General features: G+C 44.8%; 2 protein-coding genes across 2 annotated transcripts in view; both read right to left on the reverse strand.

Annotated features, from left to right (window-relative positions):
* Nucleotides 1-896, reverse strand: part of CATIP (ciliogenesis associated TTC17 interacting protein) — a 36,529-nt gene extending 35,633 nt beyond the window's left edge. The window contains exon 1 of the mRNA XM_082260108.1: nucleotides 783-896. The gene's annotated coding sequence lies outside the window, so the exon portion shown is untranslated. The remainder of the gene's footprint in view (nucleotides 1-782) is intronic.
* Nucleotides 897-12,570: 11,674 nt separating this feature from the next.
* Nucleotides 12,571-25,972, reverse strand: part of PNKD (PNKD metallo-beta-lactamase domain containing) — a 219,116-nt gene continuing 205,714 nt past the window's right edge. The window contains exons 8-9 of the mRNA XM_082260110.1: nucleotides 19,388-19,503; nucleotides 12,571-13,004 (exon numbers count right to left, since the gene is read on the reverse strand). Of these exons, the coding sequence (XP_082116236.1) occupies nucleotides 12,831-13,004; nucleotides 19,388-19,503 (290 nt within the window). The 3' untranslated portion in view covers nucleotides 12,571-12,830. The remainder of the gene's footprint in view (nucleotides 13,005-19,387; nucleotides 19,504-25,972) is intronic.

Genomic DNA, 25,972 nt, shown 5'->3' on the forward strand with positions numbered 1-25,972 from the left:
CAATCATGTGGCCACTCTGATTGGCTGTCACAGTGGTCATATGATTGGAAGCCATTCCTCCTGGCTACTGATGTTTACCCAGGACCAAGAGCCGCTTTCGGAAGCTTTTGCAATGAGCACATAAACATTGCACGCTCAGCGTCGCATATGTTTGGCGCATGATCGTTAATTCGCAGCTTTTTGCCGCTGTACATATAGGTTACAGGGACTTAAAGGGGTTAATGTAAGGGGCCCTTCTCCCCTGACCACCAATGTAAGGACCCCTACAAATTTTACTCTGTTCTTTTTTTCTGGAAAAAATTACAAATTGTTTAATTTTAATTTCATAATTATGACTGAAAATGGTGTTATATCCCACAGGCGGTGTTACAAATAGAATTGTCAAGACACTCCGAATACAACGCCTCCATTTTATATCTGTAGATCAGGATATCATTTTAGGGGGCTCTAAAACACCTAAAATTACTGAAGAGCCCCCTCCCATTAAAAAAATAAATCATACAAGCCGCATAAACCCCTTTATCACACCTGTGTACTAATGTCTCCATATAGGGGCCATTTTACCGGGGCCCATTCCCATAGACACCTATAGAAATGGCCTCCAAGAAAATGGCGGACGCCATACAATCATGAAGAAAAGTTGCAGACAATGCTAACTCGGTGTCCACGGAGCTATGATAGATCTGTGTCAGAAATAATACGGAACATAAAAGCTATTAACATTGTAAATACGGCAGCTGCACGTGCATTCCTGTATATAGCTCTAAGCTTATCCTCCGTACCTGAGTTCTATAGCCGCCCTGCAGTCACACGGATCCCGGGAGCGGAGGACGGAGCCTTCACAATCCGGGCCGCGTCTCTTCCAAGGCAACAGATGGTAACCATAGCAATCAGAGCCCGGGGAGTTTCTGTGCGGTGCTCTGTTTCTGTACACCAGCGGCATCTTGTGGCCAGAAATGTGTACTGCAGCACTTTAAAACCCCTGGTGCTGATTGTCTGTCCCAGATGTGGCAAATTCTCTCAATCCTCACATCTGTATACAGTACACTATATTACCAAAAGTATTGGGACACCCGCCTTTACACACACATGAACTTTAATGGAATCCCAGTCTTAGTCTGTAGGGTTCAATATTGAGTTGGCCCACCCTTTGCAGCTATAACAGCTTCAACTCTTCTGGGAAGGCTGTCCACAAGGTTTAGGAGTGTCTATGGGAATGTTTGACCATTCTTCCAGAAGTGCATTTGTGAGGTCAGGCACTGATGTTGGAGAGAAGGCCTGGCTTGCAGTCTCTGCTCCTATTCATCCCAAAGGTGTTCTATCGGGTTGAGGACAGGACTCTGTGCAGGCCAGTCAAGTTCCTCCACCCCAAACTCGCTCATCCATGTCTTTATGGACCTTGCTTTGTGCACTGGTCCAAATCATTTGGTGGAGGGGGGATTATGGTGTAGGGTTGTTTTTCAGGGGGTTGGGCTTGGCCCCTTGCGGCAGACAGATCGGACCCCTGACTGACGTTTTTGACACTTTTGGGGGGGACCAGTGACATTACTACAGTAATCAGTGCTAAAAAATATGCACTGTTACTGTACTAATGACACTGACAGGGAAGGGGTTAACCCAGGGGCGATCAAAGAATTTAGTGTGTCCCTAGGGGGTGCTTTCTAACTGTATGGGGGAGGGTTTTGTGAAATGACCATAGAGACATGTGATCCTATATAGAAGGATCACAGGCGCTCTGTGATCATTCCAGGGAGAAGAACTGTCAGCTGTGTTTACACCAGCTGAACGTCCTTCTCTATCAGTGGGGAACGATCGAGGGTGGCCGGCGGCCCCATGCATCAGCATTCCCGCTGCCTAATTGTGAAGTGGAAGGAAAATGATAAATGGTTTTCAAAATGTTTTACAAATAAATCTTTAAAAAGTGTGGCGTGCATTTGTATTCACCCCCCTTTACTCTGATACCCCTAACCAAAATCTAGTGCAACCAATTGCCGTCCGAACTCACCTTATTAGTAAATATTGTCCACCTGTGTGTAATTTAATCTCACAGCCATGTCTTGGTAGGTTGCAGTTGTGCCATACTATTTCCATTTTCGGATGATGGATTGAACAGCGCTCCGTGAGAGGTTTAAAGCTTGATATATATTTTTTTTAGAACCTAACCCTGCTTTAACCTTCTCCACAACTTTATCCCTAACCTGGCTGGTGTGTTCCTTGGTCTTCATGATGCTGTTTGTTCACTAAGGTTCTCCAACAAACCTCTGTGGGCCTCACAGAACAGCTGTATTTATACTGAGATTAAATGACACACAGCTGGACTCTATTTACTAATTAGGTGACTTCTGAAGGCAATTGGTTCATCTAGATTTTAGTTAGGGGTATCAGAGTAAAGGGGGGGGGGGTGAATACAAATGCACGCCACACTTTTCACATATTTATTTGTAAAGAATGTTGAAAACCATTTATCATTTTCCTTCCACTTCACAATTATGTGCCACTTTTAGTGTCGGTCTATCACATAAAATCCCAATAAAGTACATTTATGTTTTTGGTTGTAACATGACAAAATGTGGAACATTTCAAGGGGTATGAATACTTTTTCAAGGCACTGTATATACATTCCTTTCCAACTTTTTGAGATGGGAATGAGGGACACCCATTAGCAAAAGTATGTAGCCAAAGGACACACCCCCTTAACCCCATAACGACCGCTCACATTGCTGCTACTGCGGCACAGTGGCTCGTTATCGTCCAGCGATGTAGACCTACGTCGCTGGACTCCTCCCCTTGTGGGTGGCACGCGCGCACCGCCGGAGGCTCGCTCCCGCTGTATTCAGTCACAGCGGGAGTCGGGCCAGGGGAGGAGCGGCGGCGATCGCCGCTGCTCTTCCCCGATCGTCGGGGAATCGAGTCTGGAGATCCGCCCGCTTGTGTAAACAAAGCGGGCGGATCTCCTAAGTGACAAACAGTGACAGATTGCAGGATTCAGCATAGCTGAACCCTGGCTCTGTCCCTGTGTCACTCAGTCACCTCCCCCCCCCCACAGGTCAGTAAGCACCAGGCATACATTAACCCCTCCCTCTCCAATAAAATTAACCCCTTCCCTGCCAGTGTCATTTTTACAGTAACAGTGCATATATATATATATATATATATATATATATAGCACTGATTACTGCAGTAATGTCACTGGTACCCCCAAAAGTGTCAAAAATGTCAGTCAAGGGTCCGATCTGTCCGCCGCAATGTCGCAGTCCCGCAAAAAAAAAAAAAAAAAATTGCAGATCGCCGCCATTACTCGTTAAAAAAAAAAAAAAAAAAAAAAACACCAAAAATGACAAAAATCTTTCCTTTAGTTAGTAAACGCAATAACTTTTGCGCAAACCAATCAAAATACGCTTATTGCGATTTTTTTTACCAAAAATATGTAGCAGAAAACAAATTGGCCAAAAATGATAAAAAATTTAGATTTTTACATTTTTTGGGGGGGAATTTCATATAAAAAAAATGTGAAAAATATTTTTTCAAAATTTTCGCTATTTTTTTATTTATAGTGCAAAAAGTAAAAATCGCACAGGTGATCAAATACCCCCAAAAAAAAGCTCTGTTTGTGGGAAAAAAAGGACGTCATTTTCGTTTGGGTACAGCAACGCACGTCCACGCAATTGTCAGTTAAAGTCGCACAGTGCCGAATCGCAAAAAGTGGCCTGGACGTAAGACAGCAAAATCCTCCGGTGGTGAAATGGTTAAAGGAGAATTATTTAAAAAAAAAAAAAGGTTGGTTAAACCTACAAGTGCTTTTTTTTTTATACCACTACTATTCCTTTATATTGGCTTTTGAAGTTTACTAATGCAGCAATTTAGAAATTGGATGAAAGGGAGACACTTCTTAAAGGATAAATAGTGCATTTTATATACAACCATATAGGCCAGACCAAAAATGGGGGACAAATGAGGAGGAAAGAGGGACAGAGGGACTTTGATTCAAATCAGGGACAGTTGGGAGCTGTGGGTATATCACACATCGCTCCTAACTGTCCGTGATTTGGAACCAATTCCCTCCGTCCCACTTTTCTCATTTTGGTCAGATCTATTAAGTTTTTTTTTTTTTTTTAAATGTACTTTATCTTATAAATCCTCTATCTTTTTATCTTTCCCAGTGCTAAATATTTCATCCAATTTCTAAATTGCTGCATTTGTAAGATTCAAAAGCCAATATAAAGGAATAGAAGTATGTATATATATATATAAAAAAAACAAAAAAAATCACTTGTGGGTTCATCTAATCATTTTTTGTATAATTCTCTTCTAAGGGGGCGTGTCCTGTGCCTACATACTTTTGCTAATAGATGTCCCTTATTCCCATCTCAAAAAGCTTGGAGCTATGTGTATATCACACACATACAGTGCCTTGCAAAAGTATTCGACCCCCTTGAACTTTTCGACCTTTTGCCACATTTCAGGCTTCAAACATAAAGATATAAAACTGTAATTTTTTTGTGAAGAATCAACAACAAGTGGGACACAAGGTGCTCTGGTCAGATGAAACCAAAATCAAACTTTTTGGCAACAATGCAAAACGTTATGTTTGGCATAAAAGCAACACAGCTCATCACCCTGAACACACCATCCCCACTGTCAAACATGGTGGTGGCAGCATCATGGTCTGGGCCTGCTTTTCTTCAGCAGGGACAGGGAAGATGGTTAAAATTGATGGGAAGATGGATGGAGCCAAATACAGGACCATTCTGGAAGAAAACCTGATGGAGTCTTCAAAAGACCTGAGACTGGGACGGAGATTTGTCTTCCAACAAGACAATGATCCAAAACATAAAGCAAAATCTACAATGATATGGTTCACAAATAAACATATCCAGGTGTTAGAATGGCCAAGTCAAAGTCCAGACCTTAATCCAATCGAGAATCTGTGGAAAGAACTGAAAACTGCTGTTCACAAACGCTCTCCATCCAACCTCACTGAGCTCGAGCTGTTTTGCAAGGAGGAATGGGCAAAAATTTCAGTCTCTCGATGTGCACAACCGATAGAGACATACCCCAAGTGACTTACAGCTGTTTTTGCAGCAAAAGGTGGCGCTACAAAGTATTAACTTAAGGGGGCTGAATAATTTTGCACGCCCAATGTTTCAGTTTTTTATTTGTTAAAGTTTGTAATATCCAATAAATTTTGTTCCACTTCATGATTGTGTCCCACTTGTTGTTGATTCTTCACAAAAAATTACAGTTTTATATCTTTATGTTTGAAGCCTGAAATGTGGCAAAAGGTTGAAAAGTTCACGTGGGCCGAATACTTTCGCAAGGCACTGTATACATAATGTATAAATACTTGCATTGATTCAAGCTACAGTGATCCTTGCTGTCTGCTGGCCTCCATGCGGAGCACCTGCTCGGCTACATAGCAACCACAGGGTGTCATCAGCTCAGCACAGTCGCCATTCGGGGAAAGGGTTGCAGTTTCTCAATAAATACAAGGTGTTCTTTGATTGGACAAGGTGGAGAGATGGGGTCACAATCTCCCATCTTCCCCAATCATAGAACCTCTTGTTTCCATTAAAATAAGAGCAAAGCATCCTCTATATGTCACCTGTGCTGTGCAGGTGATTTTTTTTTTTCAGAATTTTTTTGTTTATAGCGCAAAAAATAAAAACCGGACAGGTGATCAAATACTACCAAAAGACAGGTCTATTTGTGGGAAAATAAGGACATCAATTTTATTTGGGTACATCATCGCACAACCACGCAATTGTCAGTTAAAGTAACTCAGTGCCGAATCGCAAAAAAATGGCCTGGTCATTAAGGGGGGGGGGGGGGGAACACCTTTCAGTCCAGAAGTGGTGAAGTAAACTTCCATCGATCGTCACTTGTGATTGTTTGTCATCGTTTCCATAAGCAGCATGTGAAACAGCCTTAAAGTGGAGTTCCACCCTAAAATTACACTTCTATCCATCTTCTTGGTCCGGGTCACCTTAAAAAGAAATGGATGATCTAATTTTTTTTTTATTTTTACTTACCTTGGATTAGAAGAAAATATACTTACCTTACTTCCTCTTCCTCCCCTCGGCGGCCACGGCCCGTCGTCACTTCCTGGCTTGCAATGATTCCTGGGAGCTGAACGTCATCGCTCCCAGGAATCAATGCGCCTGCACCGGCTCCGACGTCAGTTCCGGGGCGCGCGCGTCATTCCCTTCTAAACAGCTTCTTGGCATGCCCAGAAGCTGTGGAGGAATGATGCGCGCGCACCGGAAGTGACGGCGGGGCCGGTGCAGTGCATTGTGGGACCGAAGAGGACGCAGAAGAGGATCGCACTGGCTTCAAGCTGCCCACACCTGAGATGGCAGCGCTGGACAATACATTTTCAAGGTAAGTATTTCTTCTTGCAGGTAAGTGCAACCCGGGACAGATCAGAGGCTATCCATTGTGGAATGCACTAGCCCTGACTGTCCCGGGAGTATTTTTATGTCATTTTTTTTTTTTTTAGGTGGAACTCCGCTTTAAATAATAAATCTGCATTATTTAACGTGGGATAACCTTTGTTTCAATGTGAAAAGAAAGGAGGAAAAGATAATCATTTAGAGCAAATTCATTTATTTAAACACAGCATATTGGCACCTCACATTACAGTGTGACATTCATTATTAAATTTATTAATCAGAAATTACAACTTTAGTTAGTAGAGCGAAGGTCTCATGAAGACGTAAACCAGTCCCCAAATTATTACATTCCAAATTACTACGGGCATTGATTTACTTTTACCTTCATTGTATCCCTAGAGATTGTCCAACTTTTCACTATAAAATTACATATATACAGGAACACACAGACCTTCCACCTAACTGCATCATTCAGATGATCTATTTTATGGGTAGGTATATATATATATATATATATATATATATATATATATATATATACACATATATATATACATATATATATATATACACACACACACACACACACACAGTGTCTGTACAGGATATTTACTTGGGCGGTACACAGCAAAGTATCCATTTATAGAAGGGCTGAAGCCCACAGAGGATGACCCTTCTGGTCTTAAGGTCTGAATACTTGTCTTCCTCCTAGTTCAGTTTTCTAACCAGTGTTTCTGAATTCTAGGGGTTCCTTCTAAGGTTGTTAGGGGAGTCATTTGGCAGAGCTATTGATGAAGGACCAGTGTAGCTTCTCCTAAGTAGCCATTGATTGCAAAAATCTGGTCTGTTGATGGGCATTTTTCCTACTGACCACAAAAAGGTAAGGGAAACCTTTCACTGACCACCAATGTAGAGAAGGGGAGGGGTACTTTATCCACTAACCACCATGTTAAGAGGGGCATTTCTTAAGCAACTATAAATTAAGGGGAGGCCCTTTTCCAGCAATCACAAAGGTCTGAGGGAGGGGGGTACATCTCCACTGATCACCTATGTAAGTGGGCCCTTCCCCAATGACCACCATTGTAAAGGGGGATCTTCCTCAATGACCACCATATTCATTGAATTTTCTGACCAACGCCAGGAGGGGCTCTTCTCCACCAACGTTGAATGTCAGGAGGCCCTTCTCCAAAGTCCACCAATATAAGCTGTCCTTTTCTATCCACCAACCGCTAATGTCAGGAGGCCCTTTCTCTACTGACCGCCAATGTCGGGAGGCCCTTTCTCTACTGACCACCAATGTCAGGAGGCCCTTTCTCTACTGACCGCCAATGTCGGGAGGCCCTTTCTCTACTGACCGCCAATGTCGGGAGGCCCTTTCTCTACTGACCGCCAATGTCGGGAGGCCCTTTCTCTACTGACCGCCAATGTCGGGAGGCCCTTTCTCTACTGACCGCCAATGTCGGGAGGCCCTTTCTCTACTGACAGCCAATGTCAGGAGGCCCTTTCTCTACTAACCGCCAATGTCAAGAGGCCCTTTACTGACCCCCAATGTCAGGAGGCCCTTTCTCTACTGATCGCCAATATAAGGGGCTCTTCTCCACTGACCACCAATGTCAGAAGGCACTTCTCCACAAACCACCAATAAAGGGGGCCCTTCTCCACACACCAACAACTTCTTGAGGCCCTTCTCCACAGACTACCAATATAAGGGGCCCTTCTCCTTGGACCATTAATGTCAGGAGGCCCTTCTCCAAAGGCCACCAATATAAGTGGCTTTTCTCCACTGACCACCAATGTCAGGAGGCCCTTCTCCACCGACCGCCAATATAAGGGGCACTTCTCCACCGACCGCCAATATAAGGGGCTCTGCTCCACAGACCACAAATGTCCGAAGGCTCTTCTCTACAGTCTACCAATACAATGAGCCCTTTTCCACAGACCACAAATGTCAGAAGGCCCTTCTCCACTGCCTGCCAATGTCAAGAGGCCTTTCTCCACTGACTGCCAGAAGAAGAAATTAGCGACAAACACATTATCCACTTTTCATGCAAATAAGGATGAAATGAGGCCAAGAAGATGTCTCCCCAATTGGCTTTTCTTGAGAAGACATTTGTCTCATCTATGACAGTAAAGTGAACCTGTCACACACATGTAGTGGAGGAGTGGAGCCATCTTTGAACTGACCTTTTAAGGTCAGGTTTACCAATGAATATCACAGCACATCACATACACGTGAATCCAAACTCTAGGGGAGAGTCACTAGCAGTCAACCAAAGTAGTTAGAACATGCACACCGGAGGAGGAATCAAAGAGTCTGCTGATCTTTCACTGCCAAATTACAGGCTGGGGAAAGTGGTGTTCGATCTGTATTGCTCAACTGTGGCAGAGAAAATGTAGATCACCAACAAGGTGGGCCATCTGCTGAGGGTGTCTAGATTACAGGGCTGGCTTGTGTGTGTTGCAGTGCCAGATAACAGTATGTGTATATAATACATATATATATATATTTTTTTTTTCTCTCTGCATATATAACCATTTGCCTAGAGCTCTGCACTTTAGTCGTTTTAAGCCCATGAGTGTTCCAGGAACAAAGTAGATGTGCCTCATTCCATAGCAGTGTGTCTAGTGGAAGAATGGGAGGGTCCCAGAAGTGGCTTTCACCCTCTCCTACCAATAAACTTTGTTTCATTGAGCCCATCTTATGTTGCACACAGATTGTCACCTTAAGGTGGTTGTAAACCTCAGACATTAAATTTAAAAAAAAAAGCATATCCCTCTATAGCGTGTACTTGTCTAAATCCAGAGCACTAAGGCTGGCCACCATACATTATACAATTTTCTGTACAATTTTCTTGAAATTTACCTTCAACTATGTAGTACAAAGGCCTGTCTAATTAGATACAAGTGAAAGTGTTGTTTAGCTCTGACCTCATATTATGTGGTTTGTGGTAAATCTAACAGAAAATTGTACAAGAAAATTGAAGATGTATGGCTAGCCTAAGTGTGCTGCTTCGTTCCCCTGTGAACAGCATGAATCGCTTCGGACAGCTTTTCCTGACACCAAGTGAAAAAAGGAGATGGGGAGGAAGCTGCAGCACACAGCTCTGTTCCAGTGTGCTGTGTGAAGGGGACGTTTCCCTTCTGTCCAATCAGCTGTCAGATCTCCCCTCACTGAGCTCCGCAGAGTGTAACATCAGCTCCAGGGAGAGGCGCTTGAGCACATAGCCTGTGATTGGCAACCTCAGCTCTGTTCCTGTGAAGTGTGTGTGTGTGTGTGTGTGTGTGTGTGTGTGTGTGTGTGGGGGGGGGGGGGGGGGGTCATGGAGCATTGCAGTGTGTAATTTCAGTTCTCTGCCCCCTGCTTCCTGACAGCTCTGGACTTTGAGTGAACAGCTGTAGAGAAGACTGCTAATAAACAGGTACAACTTAGGGCTCTTTCACACAGGCGATCCGATCAGATCCGCCTGTCAGATTTTTAGGCGGATCTGATCGGATCCTCCATGCAGCTCTATGGGGCACCCCAGCTGACACCTGCTGCCATCCATATCCGATCCTGTCCGTGAAACAGGGATCGGATGAGAGCGGACAGGCGGTCCGCTCTCATCCGATCCCCCATAGAGAGCAGTGGGGGCTGTGACACCTCCCTCTCCGCACTGCAAGCGGAGACGGAGCTGTCATCCGCTGGCTCAGCGGGGATCGGCGGATCGATCCCCGCTGAGCAGCACGGATCCGCCTACGGAGGCGGACCATGTGAAAGAGCCCTAATGTAGGAGGATTTGTTTCATCTCTATGTATCACCTGAGGCCAGTCACTTCACTCTGTATATGTAGAGTTTACAACTACTTTAAGTGGAACCTTTTAGGACAGCTGTTATCAATTGAAGGATGCCATTGAAAACTGTGCTAATTCTCAGGCTCTATTAATGTCCATTATGTTGGATGCTGCATTAAGGCATTGGAATGAATGGGCTTTCTATTCATTGTAATGCACTAAAAAAAAAAAACATACCCAACTCTTTTTTTCAGTGCAACGCACTACTGCATTGTGGTGCACTACAACGCGGATGCATTGCCTTAATGCATTAGGGTGTCATCCTAATGCAGCAACGCTTGCCATGTGCTGTACTGAGCTTTGTGCTAACGCATGACTTACCAAAACACAAAAGTGTATGTGGGCCCTTAAGCAAGTTCACCCCGACTGCCATATCATAAGTCACAGCATGCTTGAGTTGGCACTACCACCGCTTCTAGGAGTTCCTTATCAATTGAATTTTGGATACTTTAGTAGCAAATCTATATGTCAGAAATGAATGCCCATATTGTTTTGGAAGCTTTAAGATCCAACTTGTCTGGTTTACCAATAAATGTCACAGCACATCACATACACAAAGATAAAAAAAAAAAAAAAAAAAGCCGACAGCAATTTTTACCTCTTAACACAAAGAAATAAGATACTGAACCAAGGAAGGTAACCAATCCGCTTTTAGTTTACAGTAGTCAGCACAGTTAAAAATGAACACTGATTGGTTACTGAACAATCACATTTATTTTTTTTTATTGCCATACTAATGTCTAATTGTTCTAAGTTTTTTATTCCAGTTAAGCCTGGAAAAGAGAAAAATGTCAAATGAAATCAAACAGCAATCAAAGGGGCCAAAACATACATATACATCCTATACTAAAAGAGTACCTGTCACACACAATGGAAGCAGAGTTTGTAGGTTGAGGTAATATTCATGAGTCCAGGGTATCAGACTATTCACCAACAACAATGAATATAACCGAGGCACTTCATAACGAATACTGAGCTGACTTATACAAGTTGCAAAAGTTCTCTCTAAAACCTTCACGGGTACCAGCAACTTGTAGAACGTGATATTGGCACTAGAAGGGGCATCACAGTCTTTGTTCTTGGTAGGATGGCCCAAAACCAGTGCAGATTATGCACAGTTGAGTGAGGGCGCGATTTTGGAGGCCAAACTAAGCCATCGGCAAATAGACCGGTGCTCTTATAGAGTCTACTGTGGTATGTATAGATCGGGGAAGGAAGTGTCACAAAGAGCTTATTATCATCCATTAGAGTTTCACATTTTTTGTGTCAGCATCCTATAAATTATTCTGCATCATCCTAAATTTAACACAAAATGTTAGGAACGGAATGCCCGAGAATATTTACATAATTTTAGAATATACATATATGTTCCCATATATACAGAAGGTGGAGAACCATTCCATTGCAGTTAAAACATGTCCTTCAAAATGGAATAACACTGGAAATAGAGTTTGCTGCGGATGCTCTAAGGTGCTATTAAATGTTAAAAGTAACCCATTAGAGTTCACCTCCTAGATCGTTTGTGCGTCAGATCAAAGCAAAAAATATCGGGAAAGAGAGAATAGGAGAGAAATAGAAAAAAAGGGGTGGGGAGTTTTGCAGGAAAGGACAAAAAGGGGGGAGAAGGACAAAAAGGGGGAGAAGGACAAAAAGGGGGAGAAGGACAAAAAGGGGGGAGAAGGACAAAAAAGGGGGAGAAGGACAAAAAAGGGGAGAAGGCAGAAGGAGGGGAGAAGGCAGAAGGAGGGGGGAGAGTAGGAGGGGTAAGGAGGAGAAGGAAGGAGGAGGTGAGAAATAAGGAGGAGGTGAGAAATAAGGAGGAGGTGAGAAATAAGGAGGGGGGGGGGGAGAATTAAGGGGGGGAGAATTAAGGGGGGGGGGAATTAAGGGGGGGGGATTAAGGGGGTGACAGAGTAAGGGGAGGTAAAGAGGATAGACCAGTAAGAGACAGAGAAAGACAGAAAGGGGGGGGGGGAGAAAAATAAGCAAGGTAAAGGAAAGGGGGTGATGGAGGAAGGGAAGGGAAAGAAGAGGAGTAAATGGTAGAAAAATAGAAGTGGGAAGGAAAGAGAGGGAGAGGAAGAGGGAAAGAGAGAGACTAAATGTAAGGAGAAAGATGGGTAAAAGGGGCAGGAAGAAAAGGGAGGAAAAATAAAGAAAGTCAGACTGATTATTGTAGGAGGAATATAAGCGGGTAGTTGAAGGTGTCACCAAAAGGAGGTTTAAACATTTTCAAAAGATATCCAGTAGAGTAAATAGGAGGAGAGAAGGATTTCCCATTAGTGTTCACACCAGTGAATCAGTCCCCCATATTATATAATAGTAGATTTGTTTCTTGCAGTGACAAAAACAGGTCACGTTGAGTTCTGAAAACATCAGTGCAAGTGTCAATGATTGGGGAAATAATGGGGGTGTCAGTCTGTACAGGTGATTATAGCGCTCCTCGGAGCAGGTTTCAGTGTACTCAGAATATATTTCTGTAGCAGAATACGGAGGGACGATTTCACAGCACACCAATGATGGAGGTGACATCACATATTTGGGATCAGGTGCCTGGTGGCGAGGGAGAGTCGTTCTGCACAGCTGTCCGTTATCCTGTAGGTAGGGAAACTATCTTTCCTTGAAAAGATCTTTCCTTCGCCGGACCTCCTCTAACACTCGAGCACGAAAATGACTCCATTCCTCGTCTGCCCCTCGCTGGAGGTCCAGTGCCATGTGCAAGTCTCTACAATGCGTCCGCAGGAATGGATTGTATTCCTTCTCTTCACCTATTGTGGATGGGCACTGCAAAGAGAAAGAGAAAGTCCTTCAATAACCAGATTAGGGCTAATATAAGCAGGGTGCAAAGGTTAGAAAACTCTAGCAGAATTCATCTTTCTTTGTTCAGGCTTATCCAAACCAACGAAAGATGAAACCCGACTGGGTGATACAAGTTACTATTTGTGGGGAGTGGGCGGAAGGAGAGGGAGAGCGAGAGAGAGAAAAGGAGAGGGAGGGAGGAGAGAGAGAGAGAAAGGAGAGGGAGGGAGGAGAGAGAGAAAGGAGAGAGAGAGAGAGAGAGAGAGAGAGAAAGCAGAGGGAGGGATGAGAGAGAGAAAGGAGAGGAGAGGGAGGAGAGGGAGGAGAGAGAGAGAGAGCGAGAGAGAGGGAGAGAGAGCGAAAGGAGAGGGAGGGAGGAGAGAGCAAAAGGAGAGTAGAGGGAGGAGAGAGAGAGAGAGAGAGAGATAGAGGGAGGAGAGAGAGAGAGCGAAAGGAGAGGGAGGGAGGAGAGAGCAAAAGGAGAGGGAGGGAGGAGAGAACGAAAGGAGAGGAGAGGGAGGGAGGAGAGAGAGAAAGGAGAGGAGAGGAGAGGGAGGAGAGGGAGGAAAAGAGAAGAGAAGAAAGAAGGAGTGCGCACAAAAGAAATAGCAAAAGAAAGAGGAAGGAAGGAAGGGGAGGTGGGAAGGAGGGGGAGGAAAGAGAAGAGAGAGAGGGAAGAGAAGAGAGAGAGAGAGAGGGAAGAGAAGAGAGAGAGGGAGAGGGAAGAGAGAGGGAAGAGAAGAGAGAGAGAGAGAGGGAAGAGAAGAGAGAGAGAGAGAGGGAAGAGAAGAGAAGAGAGAGAGAGAGGGAAGAGAAGAGAGAGAGGGAGAGGGAAGAGAGAGGGAGAGGGAAGAGAGAGGGAGAGGGAAGAGAGAGGGAGAGGGAAGAGAGAGAGAGAGGGAAGAGAAGAGAAGAGAGAAAGAGAGGGAAGAGAGAAGAGAGGGAAGAGAGGGAAGAGAGAGAAGAGAGGGAGGGAAGAGAGGGAAGGAAGAGAGGGAAGAGAGAGAGAGAAAGAGGGGGAGGGAGAGGGGGAGAGGGAGGAAGAAAAGAGAAGAAAGTAGGAGCGCGCACAAAAGAATTAGCAAAAGAAAGAGGAAGGAAGGGGAGGTGGGAAGGAGGGGGAGGAAAGAGGAGAAGAGAGAGAGAGGGAAGAGAAGAGAGAGAGAGGGAAGAGAAGAGAGAGAGGGGGAAGAGAAGAGAGAGAGGGGGAAGAGAAGAGAGAGAGGGGGAAGAGAAGAGAGAGAGGGAAGAGAGAGGGAGGGAGGGAGAGGAAGAGGGAGAGAGAGGGAGAGGAAGAGGGAGAGGGAGAGGAAGCGGGAGAGAGAGGGAGGGAGGGAGAGAGAGGGAGAGAGAGGGAGGGAGGGAGAGAGAGGGAGAGAGAGGGAGAGGAAGAGGGAGGGAGAGAGGGGAAGAGGGAGAGAGAGGGAGGGAGGGAGAGGGAGAGAGAGAAGAAAGAAGGAGCGCGCACAAAAGAAATAGCAAAACAAAGAGGAAGGAAGGGGAGGTGGGAGAGAGGGAGAAAGAGAGGGAGAGAGATGGAGGGAGGGAGTCGAAGGGAGAAGTGTGGGTATATAAAAGACTTCTACAAATTTAATTCAAAAGATATTTCCTTATCTTTGTTGGGAAAAAGTTTTCACCTGTGACGAGGTCCAATGCTGCAGAACCAGAAAAGTACAATGATTCTACACAAGACCTTCCGCACCGGTTATATTTTAATTCCCCCCCCCCCCCCCCCAATATGCAGGAAAGGAACTTGTCAATATGAGCATTAATATTACGTTTAAAAAATAAATGTTGCAGTTTTCATCCTGCTGCTTTCTTTCTGTCATTTCATTGTAGCTAAGTGAAAGCAGACTGTCTATAAAAAAACAGCCCTGGTAAAGTCATCTGCATGGGGCTCTTCTCATATGGAATCCTATCAAAAATAGCATCCTCAGGTGACAATCGGCCTGCAAGGATAAACAAAGAAATAATTCTGTGGTGTTTGTTCTTGGCAACACTTTTTATTCCAAACCTTGAAAAGGCACCTAAACTTTTTTTTTTTTTTTCTATTTAGCAGAGAAGAGAATGTCAGAACACTGGTCAGGTTAATCATTTCTGTGCCCCTGCTTGAAAGGTTCACCCTCTCTATAGTTGTACTGGGGGTCATTGTGTCCCATAAAGAAATTAGGGGGATCGAGTCACTACTAGTAGAGGAACTTTCCTTACTTTGGAGAGATCTATCACTTTCTGTTGTGTCTTGGGAAAGAAAGTGAAGGCAAACCTCCATAAGAGGCAAAAACAAATTTCAGAATTTTGAACCCTTTCCTATTCTATTCAAAATAGAACAAAACAAAAGTTGAAGTTTAATCTACTTATATTTTGCCTTCTGTTGTTCATTCGTTCCTCCATCAACAGGCTAATTAAGTTTTTGTTTACCTTTTCATTTTTATTTAATTTTCATTACATATCTTATTTTAGACCCAAGGTCACCACTGGATCTCTATGCTTTTCCACACGATACAGGCACATCATGGCTGGTGGCCCCTTGGCCAGCAGGGTGCTGTATATAGCTTTCTGAAAACATGACAGCACCCAGGGCCAGATTAATGTAGGGGCTATTGGAGCTGCAGCTCCAGGCCCCCACCTTAATATAGGCCCAGCAGGGGCAGACTGACTATTCGGGTCAGGGCCAGTAGGGGGCCATATGAGAGACTCCCAGTACCTCCTGCAGCAGGGGAAATATGACAGTTGAGGGGTTATCATTCTGTTGGGGGGGGGGGGGGCAATTACAAGCACCAATATCCCTCTAGGACTCTTTGTGAAGCTGCTGAAAGCTGCTTCTCCTCCTCTCCCTCCCACGCTTTTAGCTTCTTCCTTTGTGAACCATAGAGGGAGATCAGTGCTTATTATTGCACCCCCCCCCCCCCCTATTCACTCTAGATAGTCCATCAGATTCCCCCTGCTCTCTGGGTACTGATCCTTATCGATCGCTGACTCTGTTCATTCATACCTGAAGCCCTGAATCACCAAAATTCTCAGCACCAGGCCCATGATGTTCTTAATCCAACCCTGACAGCACCCGGCATCATTACTCCTCTAAAGAGCCCTCAAGCAGTGGGTTGGCTTTTGGTAGAAGTTACTTTGCAAGACTGAAGGGAAGGCTGGAGGTCAGCTTTAAAGTGTATGCATAGCTATGACTTTCTTTTTAAGTTTTGCATAGAGTGGCCAGGCTTTGCCAGGTTTTTATTGCAGTCTTCCCACTCTATTTTTCCTGGTAACTATTGTCACTGGGACAAAGCCAGCAAAGAAAGCCTTTAGCTTCTCCCTTCTATGGTAAACTGAAAATAAACATTTTGGCCCTAAAAACTATTTTAGGACAATGAAAGGGCTTTTTTTAAATGTTCTTTCATCTTCTCACCACATTTTTCTTTGATTTCAGCCATTTCTATCTAGCAGAGGAGAATATTTTGGTTATCCAATAAAAAGCCTAGGCTAAAACAGTACAGTGTGACTGGGTGGTATTGGCAGGGCAGTAAAGATGGACCTCTTTTCCAGAGTAGAAAAAGTGAGGAAAGGTAGATAATAAGGTAACAAGGAGCGTTTTTGTCCACTAAAACCTGAAATTCATCTAGCAGCCATATAAAATGTTTTGCTAAGCCAGCAGTTTCTATTAAAATATGTTCTAGCAAGGCTTTACTGATTCGGTTGGAGGACTTTTGGAGTTTTTTAGTACCTCGTTATTATAACCTGTATGTAGTGCTGTATCTTGGCCTAGCCCAACAAGGCCCAGGCCTAGGGCAGCACTTTGCAGGGGGGCAGCAAAAAAGCTGATGGGGCTGCACTGATATGCTGCCCTGATGGGCACTGATATGTTGCACTGATGGGCACTAATAGACTGCACCGATGGCCCCTGATGAGGCAGGACTGATAAGCTGCTCTGAGAAGGCAGCACTGATATGATGCACTGATAGGCTGCACTAATGGGCACTGAGAGGCTGCACTGGTGGCCACTGATGGGGCTGTACTGATGGCCACTGATGAGGCTGCACTGATATGTTGCACTGATGAGGCTGCACTGATGGACAGTAATGAGGCTGCACTGATGATCACTGATAAGGCTGCACTGATGGGCACTGATGAAGCTGAACTTATGGGAACTGATGAGGCTGCACTGATGGGCACTTATAGACTGTGGTTGTGGTCTGTGGTTTACAGATGATAGGGCGGGTCATAAACAGGAAAGGGAGTGGCTTTTCATGGAAGGGGTGGGTCATATTTAAATTAGGGGTGCCCAAGTTTAGTCAGGCCTAGGGCAGCACAAAACCTAAATACACCACTGCCTGTATGGTTATACCGCTTTTTTCAAATATCGCATTTGTTTCTCTAAAGCTAGCCAGGAAGAGTCATATTTTGGCCTGTCAAATTATAGACATTTGCCAGCAAACGTAAAATGTGACAGTGAGGGTGTAAAACAGCCTCTCTCAACTGTTAACACGGAGGAACCCTTGAAATAACTTTCCTGGGCTTAGGGAACACCTGGTAATATCTATATCTAAAGTTCACGGTACACTAGTGCAGTGTTTCTCAACCTTTTTTCAGTCAAGGCACCCTCTAAAATGATGGGCAATCTCAAGGCACCCCATTCTAAAATGTAAAAAACTATTCTAATAGTTTTACATAATACATCAACATCCACACACGTAGGACATCTAACGTTATAGGTGATTAAAGCCTCGTACACATGCGTCGAAAATTGGCAGGGAATTTTCGTCCGACGACCGATCTGCCGATTTTCGGGCTTGTTAGTATGATGCTTCCGACAACTGACTCCGACTTTTCGGCCGAAAAAAATCTGGTGTGCAGACTATAAAATTTTTGTCTGCTGTCAAAACACGGCCGATTTCCGTGCAGTCAGTACAGATTTCGACAGGGAAAAATCGAATGAGCAAGTCTAGGCATGCTCAGAGAAGAAAGAACACAAAGAAAGCAAACCAACACATCACTTCTGAAGTAGATTTTTGTTGGGCGAGAAAATTCGTGTGCAGTCTAGGCGCATTCCAACCAACAAAACACAACTCTGGACAAAAGACGGACGATCGGTCGGCCGATAATCGTTGCGTGTGTACTAGGCTTTACTCTTCCAAATCCAATACACTTTTGCACACTGGTACTGACTAGTATTCCAATGTTTCTCTTCTCCCTCAGTTTTTCTCCATCACTAGGCTAATGTGACCCCACCACTGAGAGAACGGCAGAGGAGGGTCATTGGTTGTTCGGACGCTGGCGGCTAGAAGGTCGTGATGGTGCACAATGAAAATCTGTGGCTTTGTGTAACTAAAAGGCAGTTTTCATCCACCTATTGGCTTGTATATAAATTTTAGGGAAATTTCTAGGCATTTTGCCAGGGCACCCCTGAAGAAACCTAAAGGCACCCTGGTTGAAAAAGGCTGCACTAGTGGAATGGTCACTGGGGAGAAGGCCTCCCTACAGATACCGAAAAAGACCAATGGTGTCACTAGATCTGAGGGGCTGAAATTGCTCATTGCTCAAGGAACCCCCCTAGCCATCTCTGGAGGAACCCTGGATAACAATGGCTGATCCGGGTCCAAGCAATCAGATTAGATCTTATCAGGTAGACTCTAGAGAACTTAGATTCTAAGCTAGCCTTTCTCAACCCTTTCAAACACAAAGGAACAATGAAATAACTTTCCAACTTCATTGATGTCAGTGGGAACTTATCAGAGGCAGAAAATGCTCATTGATTAAGGAACCCCCAGCAACCTCTGGAGGAACCCTAGGGTTACATGGAACTGTGGTTGAGAAACCCTGGTTTAAGCAATCAGATTAGATCTAACCAGGTAGACCAGGGGTCTCCAAACTTTCTAAACAAAGGGCCAGTTTATTGTGCTTCAGACTTTAGGGGGGCCGAACCATGACCATTGGGTGTAGAAAATGTGGGAGGAATAGTGCCCCATCGCTGGCGCCTGCGGGAGGAATAGCGCCCCATCGCTGGCACCAGCGGGAGGCATAGTACCCCATTGCTGGCGCCCGCGGGAGGAATAGCTCCCCATCGCTGGCGCCCACGGGAGGAATAGCGCCCCATCGCTGGCGCCCGCGGGAGGAATAGCGCCCCATTACTGGCATCAGTGTGAGGAATAATGCCCCAAGGGCCAGACAAAGTCAAGCAAAGGGCTACATTTGGCCCCTGGGCCGCAGTTTGCAGACTGAGGTAGACATTTATAGTATGCAGATTTTGGTAAATTTTGTTGATAGGACAGACTACAGTCCAGATGTGTATATGGCCTAACCTTCCTTCAAATGTTATCCTTGGGTCGGTTACTGAATTGTCACCACAATATATTCCCCTGACCAGGCCACCTACTCACCGAACACTTCTTCTCCAGCCTTTGCTGATTGACCCACTGGGTCTTCCGGTCGCGCACAGCGTTTTCAGGCTCCACCACTTCTGCAAATTTCAGGTTGTCTACGGCATACTCATGTCCTGTACGTGAAGAAAAATTAAAAATGACCATCACCTGCTAAGAGTTCATAGAAAAAGGTCTACATGGCCTACAGCAACCTATCCCATCCATCCATATATTTTCCAAGCTACGACTCAAACAAGATAGCTATGATCCGAGTGGCTGCTATAGGGAAATCACCTTTATTTGAGACCTATGGGTTACTTAAATATCAGTTCTGGGTGAGCTCATCCTTTAAACCAGGGATCCTCAAACTACGGCCCTCCAGCTGTTGCAGAACTACACATCCCATGAGGCATTGCAAAACTCTGACATTCACAGACATGACTAGGCATGATGGGAATTGTAGTTCCTGAACAACTGGAGGGCCATAGTTTGAAGACCCCTGCTTCAAACCTTAGGTAGATGCTGAACAGTTGGGCCCCTTGATCATTTCTTCCATCTCTCAAGTGCTCTATTTGTAAGAACCCTGTACCCATTATAGAGGGGTTTCCTCCATCCCTGTGTTGAGTTCCTGGGTCTGCACACCTGCTGTGCCCATTATGAGGGGTTCCTGCCATCCTGTTCTGAGTTCCTTGATCTGCACACCTGCTGTGCCCATTATGAGGGGTTATCTCTATACATGCACGGAGTTCCCCAATCTGCACACCTGCTGTGCCCATTAGTTTGGGTTCCCACCAACACCATACTGATTTCTCTGATCTGTACACCTGCTGTGCCCATTATGAGATGTTCCCAAAATCCCTGTGGTGAATTCCCAGGTCTGCACACCTGCTGTGCCCAACATAAGGGGTTCTCACCATCCCCACAATGAATCCCTGGTTATACACACCTACTGTTCCCTTTATGAAGGTATCCCACCACCCCTGCTGGAATTATTTTTCAGTTTACATTATAGAGAATAAAACAGGAGGAGCTGGAACACAAAAAGATAGACGAGAATACCCAAAACCCCCAGGTAGACAGATACAGAAAGAGTCGGAAATTATGGCCAGGAGATCTAGTTGGTGAATCCAAACCTCTAAGAAGCCAGGGGCTGACTCAGCATACCAGGCTTCACCTATAACTAAAATTTTATTTGGATGTAGCCGTCCTTTAAGTCACAATGGACACAAGTATTAAAAAAAGAAGAGCGGATCTCAATGCCAGTTTCATGCAATCAGATTCTCTCCGTCAGATTTACAGTTCTACATAAAAAATGACAATAAATCTCATTGATGGTTATGGAAGGACCATCATACATAGTTACATAGTGAGGTTGAAAAAAAGACATCCGTCCATCCAGTTCAACCTATGATGTGTGTGTGTTTGCTGTTAACCCTACATTGTATACCCCTGTATGTTGTGGTCTTTAAGGTGTCCATCTAATAGTTTTTTTAAACTATCAATGCTCCCTGCTGATACGACTGCTTGTGGAAGAGAATTCCACATCCTTACCGCTCTTACAGTGAAGAACCCCTTACGCACTTTAAGGTTAAACTGCCTTTCCTCTAGTTTTAGTGAGTGGCCACGTGTCTTATTGTGTCTCCTTTCACTGAATAGTTTATTCCTTATGCTAGGGTCACCAGTACAGTATTTGTACATTGATATCATATCCCCCCTCAATCGTCTCTTCTCCAGAGAGAATAGGTTCAGTGCTTGTAGTCTTTCCTCATAGCCGATGTCCTCCATTCCTCTAATTATTTTTGTTGACCTTCTCTGGACTCTCTCCAGCACCAGCACATCCTTCCTGAGGACCGGTGCCCAGAACTGGACAGCATACTCCAGATGTGGCCGGACCAGAGTCTTGTAGAGTGGGAGAATAATCTCTTTATTTCTGGAGTGAATCCCCTTTTTTATACATCCCAGTATTCTGTTGGCTTTGCTTGCAGCGGCTTGGCATTGCATGCCACTGCCAAGCCTGTTGTCTACCAGTACCCACAGGTCCTTTTCCATCCTAGACTCACCCAGAGGTCCCCCCCTAGTGAGTAGCTTGCTTTCTGGTTTCTGGCACCCAAGTGCATTACTTTACATTTTTCAACATTAAACCTCATCTGCCATGTAGTTGCCCACCCCATTATTTTGTTCAGGTCCGCTTGTAAGGTTTCCACATCATGCCCAGAAGTTATTGGCATGCTTAGTTTAGTATCATCCGCAAATACTGAGATTTTACTCAATATCCCCTCCTCTAGGTCATTTATGAATAAATTAAACAGGATTGGCCCCCAGGACAGAACCCTGGGGGACCCCGCTTTCCACACCCGCCCAATCCGTTCTTCGATGGGGTCCGATGCTCACAACCAGGGCCACTTTTTAGAAATCATTGGGCCCAGTACAGCCTTCCTGGTGGGGCCTCCTTCAACCCCGCCCCCGAAACAAAATGCAGGTTTGTTTCCATTTACATGTGTACGGGGCCAAAGTGTGTGTTTGCAATTGCGCATAAGCACGGAGGAGTGGGGGCAGTTTAAAGTTCTTTTACATTTTTTGTTAATTTTTAAAAAAAAATTTTTTACACTATCTTTTTTTCCTTCTTTCTTTGCTAACACAAAGGATGAACATCCTTCTTTGTGATAGCATAGGCCATGACAGGTCCTCTTTATTGAGAGATCTGGGGTCTTTAAGACCCCATATTTGTCCTCTGGCCTCCAAAGCATCTGATCAAATCAAGATCGGTTTGATCAGATGCTTATTCAAGCTTGCTTACATGAGACCGAAACCGGAAGTGATGAAATCCTCCTCACTTCTGGTTTGTGACGTCACACAGTGGGAAGAACGATATCAATACCTCTCAATGTGTCCCCAAGAACCGGGTGATACTGGTCGCATCTTTACCGAGCTCCTCGAACACACAAGAGAGTGTCTAAGGCAGTGTCTAAGGGGGGGGGGGGGGGTTGCTATGCTCTTCCACTGCAAGTTAAAGTAATCCAGCAGCTTCTTTGCCACTAGGATTACTTTTACTTTGCCCAGAATCGCTGGGGCTAAAAAGATGATCTCGATCATTACGGCAGTGATGACCAAGACATCACCCTCCCAATCAAGTGATGTGCTGGTATATCGCTGGACAGAAAGCGGTTAAAGGGGAGTGGTTGGGAGGTGGTAAAAATGCACGTTTACTGACCCCCCCCCCAAAACGCAAGTATAAAGTAACATCTCACAGGGTCTTATGATCAACAGCAGTATGATAATCACAGCAGCACAGTAAGCAGGTGCTTTATCCTTGCTCTGTCACAGTGCCACATGGCAATTGGGTGCTGACTTTGTTACCCTGGGGTTGTGCTGAGTGTTACAGACCAACACAGTGCAGCCATAACAAAGTCAGCACCCCAGCAGCCATGTGACATACTGTGACAGAGCCATGATAAAGCACCTGCTTACTGTGCTGCCTGATTATCATGATGCTGATGATAACCTGCTGTGCTTTACACAACCCTGGCCAGTTTTGGGAATGACACAAATATTCATTTTCATTAAGTCTGCTGCTTCAATGATTTTAGATCTTTTTGTTGGATATTACTATGGTATATGGAGTATAATTACAAGCATTTCAGTGTGTCAAAGGCTTTTATTGACAAATTACAATAACCAGTTGAAGACCGGGCATTTTCTGGCACTTTCTGTTGACATGTGAAACTTTTTTTTTTTTTTGCTAGAAAATTAGTTCGAACCCTCAATTATTATATATATATTTTTTAAAGCAGAGGCCCTAGGAAATAAATCGGTTGGTTTTGCAATTTTTTATGTCACAGGGTATTTACGCAGTGGTTTTTCAAATGCAGTTTTTGGGAGGGGGGGGATGCACTTTTTATAAATTTTAATGCAAAAAAACACAATACTTAACCACATTTTTTTTGTAAAATATAAAAGATGAGGTCACGCCGAGTAAATAGATACCAAAAATGTCACGCTTTAAATTTGTGCACATCCTGGAATGCTGGAGATGTGGCCGGGACCCGGGTGATTTCCTCCACATTTTTTGGACCTGCCCGGAACTTACCACATACTCGTGTGGCGATTTTGGCTCTGAGGAAGAGGGTCCTCCCTCGAAACGTTTAAGCCACATCAGGTTTTGAGGATGCCATCACGCTATCCAGCAGTAGAGAAGTGTCCTGGAAGCGAGCGGTGCCCATTTCCTATATGCTTGTTCATATGCTATGTTTGTGAGTATATTGTACGCTACCCTTCTTTGATTTTACTAAACTTTTAAGTGATAATGCACAAGGTCGGTGCGCCATTCTCTTGTTGTTTCCTCTACAGCTATGGCTGACTAGAACCCGGCCCTTCTCCCCATCCCTGGGTCCACTGTGCCGGGAGTATTCAGTACCTTATGGCACTTTTCCACTGCAAGTACCGGCTCGGCTCTACTCGGCCCTGCTTGGCTCGGTTTGGTTTTCCACTGCATGGTACGGTGTTGGGACGGTTCGGTACGGTTTGCTTTTCCACTAAAGTAGTAAGTGGGTGGGATAACAACGATTCTCTGACCAATCAGTGCCTAGTAGTGACAAACAGTCAAGACTGCATGCAAAGGATTGTGGGATATGTTATCGGTACGGCCCTCTTGGAACCACAACTGAGGTGGTACTGTTTAAGCGAGCCGTACCGTTCCAACACCGTACCACGGTACCATGCAGTGGAAAAGCGCAAAAGCGAGCCGAACCGTTCGGTTCCATGCAGTGGAAAAGCGCCTTTAGTCGTGACATCAATTAACCCACGGCTCCTCATGATAATGCTTTGTACCCCTTATGCCTTGTTTTATTAGCAACTGTGCTGTATGATGGTTTTCCTGACCCCTGTGTGGGTAACATGTTGTGATCTATAAGATTTTATGATTGTTGTAGTATGAACCGAAAGCACTTGTTTTGTTGTATGTGTTATTAGCAAATAATAAAAAGATTTATAAAAAAAAAAAAAAATTGTGCACGCCCACACAACGACAACAAACGAAGTAAATTTTACTATAGGCGATGCTTTAAAAGCCTTTACAGGTTACCACTTTAGATATACAGAGGAGGTCGGGTGCTAGAATTACTGTCCATGATCTGACGTTCGCAGTCATACCTCAAGTGTGAGGCGATCGCGGTTTGCGTGCCTTTGGGGCCGACGCGCATGTTCGCCCTTCCGTGCTAGCATGGGGGACGAGGACACTTTAAAATGTTTTTTTTTTTTAAATAATTTTATATATATATATATTTATTTATTTATTTTTTACACGGTTCCTTACATTTTTTTTTTATCACTTTTATTTTTTATCACTTTTATTGTAAACATCCATGTGACAGTAATAGGCAGTGACAGGTACTCTTTATGGAGGAATCCCTCCGATGCACTTGAAAAACATTCTAAACACCAAGATAGACATTTTGGAATACTTTCGATTTTCATAAGCTGGTGTCTTTAGGATGCCAGCAAACAGGAAGTGATGTAATTATGTCGCTTCCGTGTTACCATATACAAGACCCGATCAAAGCAGATCCTGGCTTTGTTCGGGTTTCCGGTCAGCTGGCGGATGTGCCGGCTGGTCACTCGGGTCTGCCGGTGGGATGGGAGAGTCGGTGAGCTGGGGAAGGGATTTCCCCTCCCGCTGCTTGCAACAACAGCTGAGCAGCTGCTTAGCCGCATCGGTTGTTATTACAAGAGAGCTGGCCGTCGGCCCAAAAAAAACCCCCAAAAAACGGTACAACCACTTAAAGTCAAATGACTTACAGGTTTGTGATTTGGCGGCAAGTCGTTAAGTTCATACAAAGAGTCAATATTTGCAGTGTTGACCCTTCTTTTTCAAGACCCCTGCAATTCGCCCTGGCATGCTGTCAATCAACTTCTGGGCCACATCCTGACTGATGGCCTCCCATTCTTGCATAATCAATGCTTGGAGATAGAGTTTTTTTTTTGTTCACCCGCCTCTTGAGGATTGACCACAAGTTCTCAAATGGGATGAAGGTCTGGGGAGTTTCCTGGCCATGGACCCAGATTTTCGATGTTTTGTTCTGTTTGTTGACGTGGTAATGGCATTTCTGACATTTGAACCTTTCGCCTCTGTGCGGGGCACCTCGCTTCTGGGGCAGGCGCTTGGCCGATGGTCTACGAGTTTGGCTGCTGTTGTTGCCATGGCTACCCCCAGTTGGTTTTCTGACCCAGAGCGGATGTGTGTGGAACTTCCGGTCCTGCGCCCCGCCCTGTGACCATCGGCCAATCTGCCCTTCGCTTCCGCTATCGATGTCCGTCGATGTGCGGAAGTGATGTCATGATGATGACGTCTGGACAAGTACCTGCCCTTATTGCTCAACAGCCAGGCCTACGCTGAAACACAGATTCTGGGACTGCTCCTATATTTCTCTATTCTGGGACCAAGTCCTCTCATTAGTCAGCGGGATCTCTCTGCTTCACCTTCCCCAGGACCCACTTCTCTTGATCTTTGGTTATTGGGACAAACATCTGCAGGTTTGGTCGAACCGTTCCGTTCCCTTCTCCCATACCTGGCCTTTGACATGTCTACTGGTGGCTCTCAGAGCCTGG

The sequence above is a fragment of the Pelophylax lessonae genome, assembly GCF_965119305.1.
Source record: "Pelophylax lessonae genome assembly, chromosome: 6".
NCBI classification, from domain to species: domain Eukaryota; kingdom Metazoa; phylum Chordata; class Amphibia; order Anura; family Ranidae; genus Pelophylax; species Pelophylax lessonae.